This window comes from Chiloscyllium plagiosum, unplaced genomic scaffold (genome assembly GCF_037043375.1).
Source record: "Chiloscyllium plagiosum isolate Xiang-an unplaced genomic scaffold, Cpla_swu_hap1 HiC_scaffold_4, whole genome shotgun sequence".
Taxonomy (NCBI): Eukaryota; Metazoa; Chordata; class Chondrichthyes; order Orectolobiformes; family Hemiscylliidae; genus Chiloscyllium; species Chiloscyllium plagiosum.
In genome coordinates, this window is record NW_028270142.1 from 101,004,864 (window position 1) to 101,020,621 (window position 15,758).

A 15,758-nucleotide genomic window follows, 5' to 3' on the forward strand; every position below is an offset into this window, starting at 1 on the left:
GAATGACAGTCCTTACTGAAACACAAGATTGTTATGGGGTATTGTTACATGGGAGATTTAGAGAGGTTGTTTCCACTTCTGAGTGTGTAAGGATTAGAGGGCGTAATCTAAGTGCAAAGAGTTACCCAGATAGGACAGAGATGAATAGGAATTTCTTCTATTAGAGAGTTGTAAATCTGAGGAATTCTTAACAACAAAGGGCGTGTCAAGGCTAGATCATTTAAAATATTCAAGGCTGAGACAGATTCTTAAATCAGTAAGGAGATCAAGGGTTATGGGGAAAAGACAGGAAAGTGGAGTTCAGCCATGAGGATGTTGAATGGTGGAACAGACTGAAAGAACCAGGTGGTCTATTTTGACTCCCATGACACAACACAATTCTTTTTCTTATCATAGAACTACTTCCATAACGTGAAGGTGCTGCAATGCTGTGGAATGTGCGCCGCTTAAAAATTATAGTCATTCAAACATCATTTTAAACTTCAAAGTAATAACAGTACATCCAAATATTTGATATGTCCCTGCAAGTCTGAATAACACCAAAAAATAACAACACTCATTTAAAGACAGCCTTTCAGAACTACCTGGCTGAAAGAAAACTACTACAGACAGTTCACGTGTATCAACTTTTAACAGTGGAACATGCATATGTTTGTTCATGGAGGCAGCAGCAAGTGGCCAACTGAAGTAAAACAGAACCGGGTTATTGTTAAATGCTAACAAATAGCCCTTTCAAATGAGATAATAATAGACAGCTTGAGCATTATGGCTAGAGATTCATGATCACCGCTAAAAGGACCACAGACTTAATGCCAATTGTTTCAGCACATCACATGAGTTAATTGAAATTACATTGCTCAAATATTTTTATTCCTGGTGTTGACAGATCGATGAAGCAAGAATCTAACTCAGCAAGTTAAAGGTTCAGAATAAAAGTTCAATAATAATTACTTTGTAGATCTCTCTACCATGTGGGATTTGCCACTAAAAACTGATTTATCCAATACGATTTCATCTCAAACAAACTTATAAATGTACTCTCCATAACAGGTAATCGCAGAATTACAGTGCCATAGGATGTCTTTTGACCCATCATGCCTGCATTGGCCTCTCCCCATTTCCGTGCACATCATTACGAACCAAAAAATAATCTAATGCTTTTTCAGTGCCTCAATTGAACCTGCCACCATCACATCTTCAAGCAATACATTGCATAGCCTAACTACTTAGCTGAAGGTGACCATAATTTTGTTTTTAACACATCATCTTCATTTCATGTGCACAGCACATCCATGGCCTCAGATTCTTGTTTTGTTTTTTTACAAACAGAAGTGTCACCCTATCTACTTTACCCTCTCATGACTCTGAAAACTGAAAGAAGATCTTTCAGTTGTCTTCTCCACAGGGAGAACAGTCCTAACTTTTTCAATCTATCCTCATAGCTAAAGTTTCTCATTCCTGGTACCTTTCTAGTAAATTGCCTCTGCATTTTCTCCAATGCATTCCTTTCTTCCCTAAAGTGTGACACCCATATTTGTAGACAACACTCCAGCTGAGGTCTAACAAGTGCACACATTCAGTATCACCTTCTTGCTCTTGTACTCTAAGCCCATAATAAAGTAGGGAACACTGTATGCTTTGTGTACTACTCCCTCCACCTATCTTGCTGCCTTCAAAGATGTGTGCACATATACACTGAGGTCCTCTGTTCCTGCACCCCTTTAGAATTTTACACACATTTTATATATTTTTTTAATTTACAGGAACATCACTACTTTTGACTTCTCAGTGACCAGTTCAAAATAGTACGTTGTATCAACTGACTTTTCATTTAATTCACCGTGGGGCGTGGGTATCGCTGATTGGCCAGCATTTATTGCCGATCCTTAGCTGCTTTTGAGGGGAGCTACCTTCTTGAACCGCTGCAGTCCATGTGCTGTTGATTGACGCACAATGCCCTTATGGCAGAGAATTCCAGGGATTTGACCCAGCAACACTGAAGGAACAGTGATATATTTCCCGGTCACCACAGTGAATGGCTTGGATGGGAATTGGCAGGTAGTGGTGTTCCTAGATATCTGCTGCTCTTGTGCTTCCAGGTGGAAGTAGTCGTGAGTTTGGAAAGTGCTACGTAAACAGCCTTGGTGAATCTCTGCAATGCAACTTGAAGACAGTGCACACTGCTGCTGCTGAGCATCAGTGATGGAGGGAATGGATGTGGTGCCAGTCAAGCGTGCTTCTTTGTCCTGGATAGTGGTCAAGCTTCAAGTAATTTTGGAGCTGCACCCATACCGGCAAATGACTGAACAAGAGTTAAAAATCAGCATTGTCAACATTATTTATATCTCAAAAATAAGAATATCTACAATATCAGGCTATTGTTTCCCAAGTGTGAGAGGGAACTCTTCCCAACTGGACACTAGTCCTCAGGAGTTAGCAAGGATACCTTAATAGGGCTAGGATTGCTACGGTCTGGTTGATGTAAAACTATCATTGGTAATGCATTTGTCCAATACTTTGTTCTTCAGTTTAGTTAGCAATGATTGTTTGCAATTAAATGACTGGCTACTCTCGTCCACAGGACATGAAACTGTGTGTCAATCTTACAGTGAAATCAGAGTTGTATGCAGGCTACATCATATAGCATATGGGAGGGAAGGACAAAAAAAGTGTACTTTGTCTCCTGACAGATTAGTGATTTTTTTTGAGAATTTGATAGCTTTGATGATTTTTAAACATCAATCCAGAAATTACAATCTTAAATTCATTTTTTGCTCCCACATTCTGTGTTCTGTGAGTTGTGCTATTTGCTTTGAACAATCCTCACTGAAGCCTCAAGTGTACAGAAGAATATAGTAGGGTTAAATGCAAGAACTAATTGTACTTTACTGGACAATTTTATAGATGTTAAATTTACCTAATTTATGTGTTTTATTTCTCTTTTGATAGGGCTAGCATCGGAACACACACATTGCTCAAAAATGTTCCTAAATTCTGTAAATCAAGTCAGTAGATTGCCAAGTGTTTCTTCTCATATATGAACTGACAGCAAATTGTTGTTAGTGTGATCATTCTCCAGCAATTCCAGAGAGTCAGGAGAACACTAACCAACTGGGCTACATGTAGAATGCAGTGTCTGCAAAAACAATTTTAACAAAAAAAAAATGTAGACTGCAGGAGGGCTGTCAGGAGGAGCAGCAGCAGGTATATGTAAAAAATAAGGTAACAACTTGGTGAGGCTACCAAACAGAAGTACTTGCATAAGCAACAAGTGATAGTCAGAACTAAATAATCCCAAAACCAACAGATCAGATCCAAGCTCTTCTACCAAATCTAGTTGACAATTAAACAGCTCACTAAAGGTGACAGCGCCACAAATATCCCCATCCTCAGTGATGGAAAAGCCCAGCACATCACTGCAAAAGGTAAGGCTGAAGCATTTGCAACAATCTTCATCCAAAAATGCCAAGTGGATAATCCATCGCAGCCTCCTCCACTGGTCCCCAGCATTACAGATACCAGTCTTCAGCCAATTCGATTCACTCCATGTGATATCAAGAAACAGTTGGAGATACTGGATACTGCAAAGGCAATGGGCCCTGACAACATTTTGACAATAGTACTGCAGACTTATGCTCCAGAACTTTCCGCTCCCTTTGCCAAACTGTTCCAGTGTAGTTACAGCACTGGCATTTACCCGACAATGAGGAGAACTGCCGAGGTACGACCTGTACATAAAAGTCTGGACAAATCCAATCTGGCCAATTACCACCCCAACACTCTACTGTTGATCATCAATAAAGTGATCATAGGTGTCATCAACAGTGCTATCAAGCAGCACCTGCTCAGCAATAACCTGCTCAAGAACGCCCAGTTTGGTTTCTGCCAGGGACACTCAGTTTCTGACCTCATTGTAGCCTCCGTTCAAACATGGACAGAAGAGTTAAATTCCAGAAGTGAGGTGAGAGTGACAGCCCTTGACATTAAGACTGCATTCAACCCAGTGTGGCATCAAGGAACCCTAGCAAAATCAATGGGGATTGGGGGCAAACTCTCCACTGGTTGGAGTCATACCTGAAATGTAGGAAGATTTGTGGTAGTTAGAGGTCAGTCATTTCAGCTCCAGGATATCTCTGCAGTAGTTTCAGAGTAGTACCCTCAGCCCAACCATCTTCAGCTGCTTCAATGGTCTTCCCTCCATCATAAGGTCAGAAGTGGGATGCTTGCCAATGATTGCACAATATTCAGCACCATTCACTTCTCCTCAGACACTAAAGCAGGCCTTGTGCAAATGCAACAAGACCTGGACAATATCCTGACTTGGGCTGACAAGTGACAAGTAACATTTGCACTACACACATGCAAGGTGCTGACCATTACCAACAAAAGACAATCTAACCACTGCCTCTTGACATTCAACGGTGTTACTATCATTAATATCCAGGGGCATACCATTGACCAAAAACTCAACTGGGCTCATCACATAAACACAGTGGCTACAAAAGCAAGTATACTGTGGCGAGTAACTCACCTCCTGATCTGCCAAAGCCTGCCCATTATCTACAAGGCAGAAATCCAGACTGTCATCGAATACTCCCGACTTGCCAGCATGGGTACAGCTCCAACAAGCATCCACTCATTCCTCCATCGACATTCAGCAGAAGTGTGAACTACTGACAAGATGCACCACAGAAATTCAAAGATCCTCAGACAGCACCTTCCAAACCCATGATCGCTTTCATCTCGAAGGACAAAGACAGCAGATGCATGAGTACAGTACCAATTTCAAGCTCCTCTCCAAGCCCATGCATGATTCTAACTTGGAAATATATAGCTATTTCTTCCCTGTCGCTGGATCAAAATCCTGGAATTCCCGCCCTAATGGCATTGTGGGCCTCCTTAATGGCATTGTGGACTGCAGCAGGTCAAGGAAGCAATTCACCACCACCTTCTCAAGAGCAACTAGGGGTCGGCAATAAGCTGGCCAGAAAGGGATACCACATCCCACAAGAATGAATAAAAATAATAAAAATATAAAACTAATTGGAAAATAGTCATAAATAAGCATTTCATAGACAGAATGTCTAAAAAAGATTAAGTTGGAATATAACACACTAGCACATAATTTGTAGTTAATTTTTGGACATAACAACAAACATAATTTGTACCAGTGATAACTTCATTAGGTTTTCATAATGGTTTTTGCTCTCCAAATAATTCAGAGTCACTTCAACTTCATGGGAAGTTTCCTTATAACAACCATGCAACAGCTATTGCGGACCCTCAAAGCATCAAAATTGTATTTCAACCAGATATACTACTCATCTCATTCTGAACGTGCAAATGAAATTCTAATCCTGAAGGCAATGTTTTGATCTACCCAACTCTATTTCTAATTACATTCATTTCACATACATTCACAATCAACATCAATTAAGTTCAGAGTTATCGTTTGATGAAAATAAATGAAAATTATCCAAAGAGTTTTGCAATACAAGATGTAAATAAACAGCTCAGGAAACAATGCCTGGAAAACTCAAATCAACATAACTGGCATTGCCAGAAAATTATAATTAAGAAAGGAATGGGCAACGCAATGGCTCAGTGGTGACCACTGATGCCTCAGTTCCAGGGACCCGGGTTCAATTCCACCACAGGCGACTGTCTGTGTTGAGTTTGCACACACTCCCCCTCTCTGTGGGTTTTCTCCAGGTGCTCTTGTTTCTTCTCACAGTTCAAAGATGTACAGGTAAGGTGGACTGGCCATACTAAATTATCCATAGCATGCAAGGCTGTGCAAGTGAGCTCAATTAGCCATGGAGGTTGCAGGGATAGGATGGGGGTAGGATGCTTATCAGAGGGTCGGTGTGGACTCAATGGTCTGAATGGCCTACTGCCACACTGTAGGGATTCTATGAAACAGGGACAAGGAAACTTCAAATCAGCCAACAAAATCAAGAATTTTAAAAATCAGAAACAAAAACAAATTGCTGGAAAAACTGGCAGCATCTATGGAGAGAAATTAGAGTTAATGTTTTGAGTCCAGAGTCCCTTGTTCAAAACAACTGTTCTTTTGTTTTTTTTTGCTTAATTTCAAAAACAAACTGCTCAACTACTAACATCAACCCTACCAATAACCGCCACTGCAACAGCTACAATGTTTAGATATCCACTCTTCACAATTAATTCACAGGCCACTCTGGATATGAGTTTTTTTTTATAACTAATTTTTTTGGACGCAATAATTTCAAACCTATGCGCATCTGTGTAATGTTATTTATTCTCCTCATATTTAATAATGAATAAATTTACTCTTTGTTTATTCAAAGAAAGCCTGGTTAAATTGACATCTTTTAAAACATATATTCATGTGGTCTTGGGAGAAAAGATATCCAACAGAGTAGGGATAATTTTAAAACTAAGCTTGTTGTAATCAATTAACAGGATTGTGAAGTAAGATGGGGAACCTGTTCATGCCTTCACATCCAAGAAGCTTAACAGCTTGGAGCATCCCATCTGAAACTAACAAATTGGGGAACTTTACCTGCAATCTGGTCATATTGCAACAAACTGCACAAACTAAATTTATTTCCATTAGATATTTCCATTTCCACCAATGCCTGCTTAATAATCCAATTATCTTACTGGTTCTGCTACATTAACAAATTACTCTATCGTCAAGTCCAATGGAACAAATACAATACCAACTTTGTCATAATTATTTGCAAGTAGCACTGACTTAGCTTCTCTGAAGAATTTAACAGTAACATTACCTGTACTTTTGCATCAGAATGTGGACATCATTCCCACTTGTAACACCTTTCAAGCCAATCTCTGGGTGCCTTGTCCTAACATTTGTGTCTCCCTTTTGTAGCTGCATATTAATAATTTTACTTATTTGTTTTATCTCTCACTAATCTTTTAACGCTGGAAACACTGGATTCAACACTTTCCAGTGAAAGTAATTCTAGAACAGGGAGTTTTGCATGGAAGGGAGAACATTAAGATCTAAGAGAAGATCTGACAGAAGTCCTCAAAAACATGAGGAGTCAGGGCAGAATAGATTAGATTAGATTCTCTACAGTGTGGAAACAGGCCCTTCGGCCCAACAAGTCTACACCGCCCCTCCGAAGAGAAACCCACCCAGACCCATTCCCCTGCCCTTTATTTACCCCTGACTAACGCACCTAACACTGTGGGCTATTTAGCACGGCCAATTCACCTGGCCTGAACATCTTTGGATTGTGGGAGGAAACCGGAGCATCTGAAGGCAACCCACGCAGACATGGGGAGAATGTGTAAACTCCACTCAGACAGGTGGGAATCGAACCCAGGACCCTGGTGCTGTGAGGCAGCAGTGCTAACCACTGAGCTACCGTGGTTCCTGTTTATGAAACAATGGAGAACAACAGGTGACAGATTTAATGTGATTCACATATGTAACAAATGTGCTGTGAGAAATAACTTTTTCATAAAATGAGAAGCTTAGGTTTGGAATGCACTGGTGAAGCTATCAATTGGCACAATTGTGGCACTCAAGAGGGCAGATGATTATTTGAGTGACAACATGGAAAAGTATAAGGAAAAGGCAAGTGGTGACACTAAGCAGTAAACCTCATTGGCCAGCCAGTGCAATGGCCTCCTTTGGCATCGTAGCAACTTTGAATTTATGAACATTGCCCATGCTGGAAATACTTCACAGGTCCTACAGTCATAGAGTATGGAAAGAGATCCTTCAGTCCAACTTGTCCTCGCTGACCAAACATTCCAATCTGACCTAGTCCCATTTGCCAGCATTGGCCCATATCCCTCGAAACCCTGTCTCTTCATGAACCCATCCAGATGCCTTTTAAATGTCCCCACCTCCATCACTTCCTCTGTCAGCTTATTCCATACACGTACACCCTCTACATGAAAAGGTTATCCATCAGGTCCTTTTTAAATCTTTCCACTCTCACCTTAAACCTATCAGACATCTTCAGCGGAGAGAAATAGAATTAATGAACAAAATCAGGTGAATGATGTGCCATTCCCAGCAGCGCAACAAGAAACATTCACCACTCTCTCGCTCCCCTACCCCATTTCCTACATTATTCCAATTTACATTTTAAGTGCCAGCAGTAGCCCTACAGAAAATACTTGCAATTCTATAGTGGGGATACTTTTATGTAGTGAAATACACCATCAATTAACAATTCTAAAACTATGGGTTAGCTATAAAAGTGCATCCTGAAAAAAAAAGAGGCTCTGCCATCACAGCCACAGCTTTCAAATTCAACTGATTACCATTACTGGTTGTATCTATTACCACTGCAACTGCAGGGGGCGCATTCACAGCACTGATGAGATCACTGCCAAACACAACAGCGAGATGCCTGCAATAAAAAGGAACAATAAAATGAGTAATTTGCAGATGCTTTAAATGGATTCCAACCTTAGGATCATGATTTCCTCATTCCCTCACTCCCAACTATTTATTGCCATGCTATCTCACTGTTCACTGTCCCTGGGAGCAAGGCAGTGAATGGAGGTAGTGAAGCGTCTGGAGCAAAATAATCAGAAGGTAGCAAGCAGGGTGAAGCGGGAAAGCCAAACAGAGCAGAGCTGGGTGTTAGTGGCACTGCACATGTTTGTAAGGGCAGACTCTATGCAGACCTCTGACTATTGGCACCTATTGAATCATCAGCAGTGTCAACTTTCTGTGCCAGTGTGAGCCAATATTTTTCTCATCAATATGGAAAGTACAACAAAGTTAACATTGCAGGTTAATGAACGGCTGTCAAACATTACAGGTCATAAAAATGACGACAAAGCATCAACCTCATTAACTATTTTCCTCTGGTGTCACCTGATCCACACAGTAATTCTAGCATATCCATTTTATTTTCAGCTCCAACATATTCTGCCTGTGTCCATGATACTGTTTCTCAAAACTCCAGTATATTTTATAATGACTGTATGGTTAAATAAATTGTTTCCTTAAAAGCTTCAAAATGCCCAAACATGCTTTATCTTTTTTTACAAAGCCACTGAACAGATTAGCAAATTTCCGATATACACACACACACACACAAAAACAGGATCATTCAACTCTACATAATTTTAAAGATAAACACATAATATTGAGATTCAAGTTTATGTAGTCCTACAAAGATGGAGACAGTCAACCTATGTTTTCAGGATAAGAACGCACCGCATAGGTTCAATTTCTCCAACAATGAGGTTACATTAATCCCTAGGTATTTGACACCTGCTCTTACCAAGCTGTTTTGTAAATCACTGCTCCCTATGGAGCAGTTTTATGTTTTGCTGCAAATTATTCACCATTTACAAACTTCCCCACCCAAGTCTTCCCAGTTTAAAGAAGAAAACTGAAAATAAATCTCACGTTTATTGCAGCAGTACAGTACAGAGCAGAAATCAGTCCATTTCCAAGATGTCCACTGAGCAAATCAGATTGCATGCCAATTAATTAAAAAGACAATATGTTTTAAGGACTAATTTTTTTTTAGTAGGAATGATAATTTTTCTTTTTATTCTCAACTCCCACCAAACTTTTGTGGTGGGAATGCCATTAACATTACTATTAATCAGTGGCAACCATGCCACTTTACAATTATAAAAAAATTATTAAAATAACTAAATTATTAAATAATTAAACCTTAATTGCATATAAAACCTCCTCCTGCTCACCATACCTCCAGTGTGTTAAGTGAAGGCATGGGTGATAAGCAAAGAGGAGGAGGGAGGAAGCAAGCAAGGGGATTAGAGTTGCACCAATTGTGAGAGAAGCAAGAGGTCAGCAAGCAGGCTAACTTCTGGCACAGCTTCATGACAAGTGAATTTTAGTTGTAAATCCATGTTATTGATCATGTCAGGTTTGATTCTTGATTTCTACTTTTCCAGCGTGTCAGTTCTTTTCTTACGAGCAAGGGTGGTAACTGAACTAAGTTCACCATCAAGTAGTGCATGGCACGTGATGGACTGCTGCATAGTCACCCAGGCAGGAAGAATAAAGGAAACACTGATCGCTAACCCAAAGATCCTTTCCAAACCAGATATCATAGCTTGGAAATAAAGTACCATTCCCTCACTGTCACTAGGTCAAAATCATAGAACTTCCTTTGTAACAGCACTGAGAGCAACATCACAACATGGACTTCAGCAGTCCATAAGAGACACACCACCTATTTTAAGGGTAATTGTAATGAGCAATAAATTATGTCTGCATCATATGAATGAATAAAATTATTCCAACATCTCTCATACAATTTAGGCGCTTAAATTTAAAATACCACACAAATTTCACTCAGACATAGCATTTTACATTGCATTACTATTCATCTGACAGTCTCAACTGATATTTGGTCCCATTAAATTACATCAGCCTCTTATCAGCCTAATCCCCAAGGCCTACTGGTATTCGATCATCTCATTCTGAGATGCCTACAGTGTTCTCCCAAATTGGTTTCATAGCCGCAAATTTCACTTTGTTCCTCTCATTTTCAAAATCATTTACATTGAACACAGATGACAACGAGGTGTCATTGACTAATGAAACATTCATTTTGATACATCTCCCTGAACAACTAACCCTTGCTTCCTAAAAATGTACCACTTCCTACTGGACAGGTCTTACTGTGATTCTGGCATTCAAATTAATTTCCAATACAGAAAATAGGACCAGGAGTAGGGCATTCAGCTCTTCCACTTTGCTACACCATTCGTTATGATCATCACCAATTATGCAACTCAATTGCCTTCTCCTGCTTTTCCCCCCCATATCCTTCGATCTGGGGCACCATGGTGGCTCAGTGATTAGCACTGTTGCCTCCCAGCGCCAGGGATCCGGGTTCTATTGCAACCTCGGGTGACTGTCTGTGTGGAGTTTGCACATTCCCGTGTCTACGTGGGTTTCCTCCCACAATCCAAAGATGTGCAGGTCAAGTGAATTAGCCATGCTAAACTGCCCATACTCAGGGGTAAATAGAGAGTAGGGAATGGGTCTTGGTGGGTTACTCTTCAGAGGGCTGGCGTGGACTTGTTGGGCCAAATGGCCTGCTTCCATACTGTAGGGAATCTAATCTAATCTAATCTCTTTAGCCCCAAGTGTTATATCCAACTCCTTTTTGAAATCATACAATTTTTAGCATCTACTACTTTCTGGGTGAAGAAATTTCTCCTCACCTCAGTCTGAAATGGTTTACCCAGTATTCTTAGACTGTAACATCTGGTTCTGGACTCCCCCACCTTCTGGAACATTCTTCTTGCATCTACACCATCCAGTCCTTGTAAAATTTTATAAGTTTCTCAGAGGTTCCCTTCCTTCTTCCAAGGTCCAGTGAATATTATCCTAACCAATTCAGCCACCACATACATCAATTCCTTTATACCAGGAAACAGCCAGTACATCTTCACTGCACTCCCTCTATAGCACGAGCATCCTTCCTCATAAGGAGGCCAAAACTGCATATGTATTACACAGTAAGGTCAAAAACATTTGGGACATTTAAATCAAATATCCATCAATTACACTGTATTAGTAAGATAGGCCATTCAGGCTCTTGAACCAGCTCCACCACAAAATCTGGACCAACCTGTACCTCAACTCTATTAAATCACCAATGCTCACATTCCTCAGTATCCTTGACAAACAAAAATCATTTCAAAAATCTTGAAATTGTCAATTAGTATCTATATTTTAAAGTTAAGTGATCTAGATTTCCACACGCCTGAGAGAGAAGAAGTGGCACAGATGTAATTTAAAAATTATGCCCACTTGCTCTGTATTTTCCCATCAGTTTTTTTCCATATGCTGAAACTGTTTCTAAAATGCTTTTAAATGAGACTTTGCATAGACCACAACTATACTGCAAAAGTGAAATACTAAATACTGTAAATCTGAAATATAAATGGGTGTAAACATTAGACAGATAACCATCTGTGAAGACAAACAAAGTTTACATTTCAGGTTAATGAGAGAAATGTTGACTCTCTCTATGGATATTACCAGACTTGGGAGTACTTCTTACATTTTCTGCATCTATTACAGTTGTGCTGCATCAGATGCAAAGCACAAAGAGTGGATATACAGAAGTGCAGAACCTCCTACTGATGCAATCCAAATTTTTAGCTAAGCCAACGCAGCGGTAAATAGTATTTATTTCAGAGTTGCTTCACCAGGCAGTTTAGGGTCATCTTAACACTAGAGCAATTTGACCCAGGACCACACCAGATCTTGTAAGAGCTATCCAGTCAGTGTCATTCTTCCTTTCAATTCACAAAATCTTGCAGGTATATTTTCCTCAACTTCCAATCTAATTTGCTTTTGGAATCACTCCTACCATCCTTGCAATCGCCAACTTCATCAAGTTCTGATGAAGAGTCACTAGCCAAGAGTACCTGCTTGCTTTCTCTTGCAATTTCTATTTTTGTTTCAAGTCAGTGCCAGTGTCTGCATTACAAAATATGTTCCTCCTCCTATTCCCCCTAACTCTTGCTCAAAACCATAAATATGTCCTCTAATTCTTGAACCATCAGATAATGGGAACAGCCCATCTGTCTATCTTACCAAAACCTGTCAATTTTGCACATCTCTTACAGATTCCCCTCAATCCCCTCTTTACTCCAAAGAACTCTAGCTTCTCCACCTAACATTATAGCTAGATTCACTAATCCATGTCATTCTGCATAATTTTATGCCTTCCCAAGGAACTCCTCATCCTTCTTGAAGTCTGGCAACCAGAACTGAACACAATACAGTATCCTGTTACTGACCATTTGTTGGAAGACTTGTAAGATGCACAGTGTGTAAAATGAAGTGACCAAAATAAAGTACAAGTTTCATCTTTTAAGAGTATATCATATGTGCCAACAATGGGTGAAAAATAATTGTATATGGATTCTGGATGGTCATGTTTGATTTCCTCATGAATAAAGAATCGTGAGCTAATGGAAAACTGTCTGAAGTATCAGTTTTACAAGTCTGAATTAAATTTAATTTTGAGCGGTACAATGTTAAGTGTACAACTACTCCCATTCTCTAATCAACAGCAGTTATTTTCAGTCTGGAGGAACCAAGAAGTCTCCATGGAAATTAAACAAATACTCTTCCATGCTGCCCACTTGTTTGATATTGGAAGCCAAAGAGTTTCAGAATTATCTGTGAAGCACTGTAATTGAAAGTCAAAGCGCAACTTGGGATGCGCTAATTTATCCATGCACTCATTCCCTAGACATTATATCCGGAAAATAGTCTTTCATTAAACTAAAACTGCTACTTAGATTCTGATTTTAAAACAGACAGCAAGACGTATTCCTGTCTAGACGGGGGTGGGGGGAGCAATATGCCAAGACATGGGTGGATTACTTCTGAGGAATAAGTTGTTTTGAGTAAGTTTGCAGTAGTTTCTCTTTGGATAACACAATTGTCATAGTGATGCTACAGGTCTAAGCACTCTGTCATATGTGCTCCGATTAACGACTTTTACGTAGGGATACTCACCGAAAACACTGCATTCTGCAGCCCGAAGGGAATGGGGGTGAGTCTGGCCAAAGCCACCACCTTCAGTCCGCTGCCTCCTTCCACCACCCGGACCACGGCGCTGAGCTGCTCGTTGGCCCGGACCTTGGCGGTGACCCACGCCGCCAGCAGCCGCTTGCAGAGCAGGTGAGCGATGAAAGTCCCGATCAGCACCCCGACCACCACCAGTCCCAAGCCCAGCACGAAGCCGTACAGGTAGCCGGCGGCCACGTTCAGCACGATGTAGCCCCAGCTGCAGGGGAAAGAGACGGCGATGAAGCCCACGACGAAGAGCAATGCCCCGACCAAGCTGTCCAAGCCCTCCACCCATAGCAGCAGTTCCTTCAGGTAGCGCCGCAGCAGCGCCAGCGAGGAGAAGCAGACCAGGGTCAGCAGGCAGACCAGCAAGAAGCTCTTCAGGCAGCAGCCATTCAGGCAGGTGCCCTTGGGGTCCCCAAGGATGGGCAGATCGCTCTCCAGCCCCTGCTCTTGCAGGCTCAGCTCGGGCTTCACCTGCACCCTCTCCTCGTAGGAAGCCGCCTCCCCCTGGGCCAGCAGCAGCGAGTTGGGGCAGGGTCTCTGCAAACCCCGGCTCAGCGCCCAGTGCTGACCTTTGCTCAACTTCTTCAACACTTTGCTCAGTATCTGCAGGGGGCCACTGCCAGAGTTCCACATGTCCGGGTCACGGGGGGGGGGGGGGGTCCAGTCTACCGGCCAACTACAAAAAAAATAAAACACGCCAACGATCTATTCAGCCAAAATAAAACAAACTGCAAACATTTTCTCTCTCTTCAGGAATTGGTGCAATAGAGGGGAAAAGAAAAGGACCTCACAAATCGTAAAATCTGGATTCCTTCTGATAGATAGTTTCATATATTTAGGGGAAGGGGGTCGCATCGCAGACCGGGGGCGAACAGAAGCGAGCGGCAGAAGGTTAAAAATGTTGGCCGACTGCTGCTGCAGCCGTTACACCAATAAGGGGAACGGGGTTGGGAGAGAGAAAGAAAGGGGATGGGGATGTTCCCGTAAGGCCGAGCGGTTGTGAAACAAAACGATAGAGAGAGGGGAAATAAAAGGATGTTTCTATTTCCTTCCTCCCTCCCTCAGACGATCCCGGTGTCTGTGCAGCGGAAGCAGCTGCAGTAGCTGGGGAGTAGAAGATGGTTTTCTGCTGCCACGTCCTGTCTCATGGTTCCTCAGGAGGGGAGAGAAACACTGACAGGCGCTCAGTGCAGCAATAGTAGTAGCAGCAGCTCCTCCTCCTCCTCCTCCACCCTCCCGGGAGGACCCGGGCTCCAGAAACCGCGAGCCTCACGGAACACCTTCTGAGCTGCAGTGGGGCCGCCTCGCGCTGGTGCTGGCGCCAGCCTCCATTCCCCGCCGCCACAACCGTCGTCCGCGCGCCCGCCCACTCAAACCGCTGCGCGTCACCGCACGCGCACACTTTTCAAAAAAATAAGTTTGGCTCTCTTCCACCCGCCGCCGCGCGAGACGGGGCTTTCGCTCCGACTCCCATGAACGACTGCATTCCCCTGTTCAGAAATTGATTCCCTGGGATACATGACCTTGGTTCTTCTCACTCATGAAAGATAAACAAATGCAACAACAGCAGCAATAAAGCATTAAAATAAAGTCCAATAACTGAGAATTGCTGGAAATCTGGAACAAAAACAAATTGCTGGAGACACTCAACGTAGGAGCAAATTACTGCAGAGGCTGGAAACTGAACTGAAAACAACAAATGCTGGAGATCGCAGCGGGTCAGGCAGCATCCATGGAGAGAGAGTAAGCCAACGTTTCGAGCCTAAATGACGTTTGGAAATATTAACTTGATCTCTCTCCATGGACACTGCCTGACCCGCTCTGATCTCTAGCATTTGTTGTTTTCAGTGGTGGAGATACTCAGCAAGTCTGGCGGTATCCATGGAGAGAAAGCAGTCAACGTTTTGCGTCCAATGATACGACATGCTCGTACTCCCCCGCATTCCAACTAAGACAATATTGTACATTTTATACATTTCTAACTCATAAAATATTATCGTCCAATACAGCTCCTTAAAAATTGTACTTTAGGTATTTGAAGTCATTTGCACATTGTATTTGGAATTGTAATACGCCTAAAAATAATAAAATGCCACAACCAGGACATGGACTCGGCACTAAAAACAACTCCTGATCTCAGTGTCAGTAGTGTCAAACCAACAATGGCAAAGTTAAATGGTTACGAGTAAAAACA

At 41.8% G+C, this 15,758-nt stretch overlaps 1 protein-coding gene across 1 annotated transcript in view; it reads right to left on the reverse strand.

Moving 5' to 3' along the window:
* tmem64 (transmembrane protein 64) overlaps positions 1 to 15,247 on the reverse strand; it is a 32,054-nt gene extending 16,807 nt beyond the window's left edge. The window contains exon 1 of the mRNA XM_087986524.1: positions 13,505 to 15,247. Coding sequence (XP_087842650.1) covers positions 13,505 to 14,197 — 693 coding nt within the window. The 5' untranslated portion in view covers positions 14,198 to 15,247. The remainder of the gene's footprint in view (positions 1 to 13,504) is intronic.
* Positions 15,248 to 15,758: the final 511 nt, after the last annotated feature.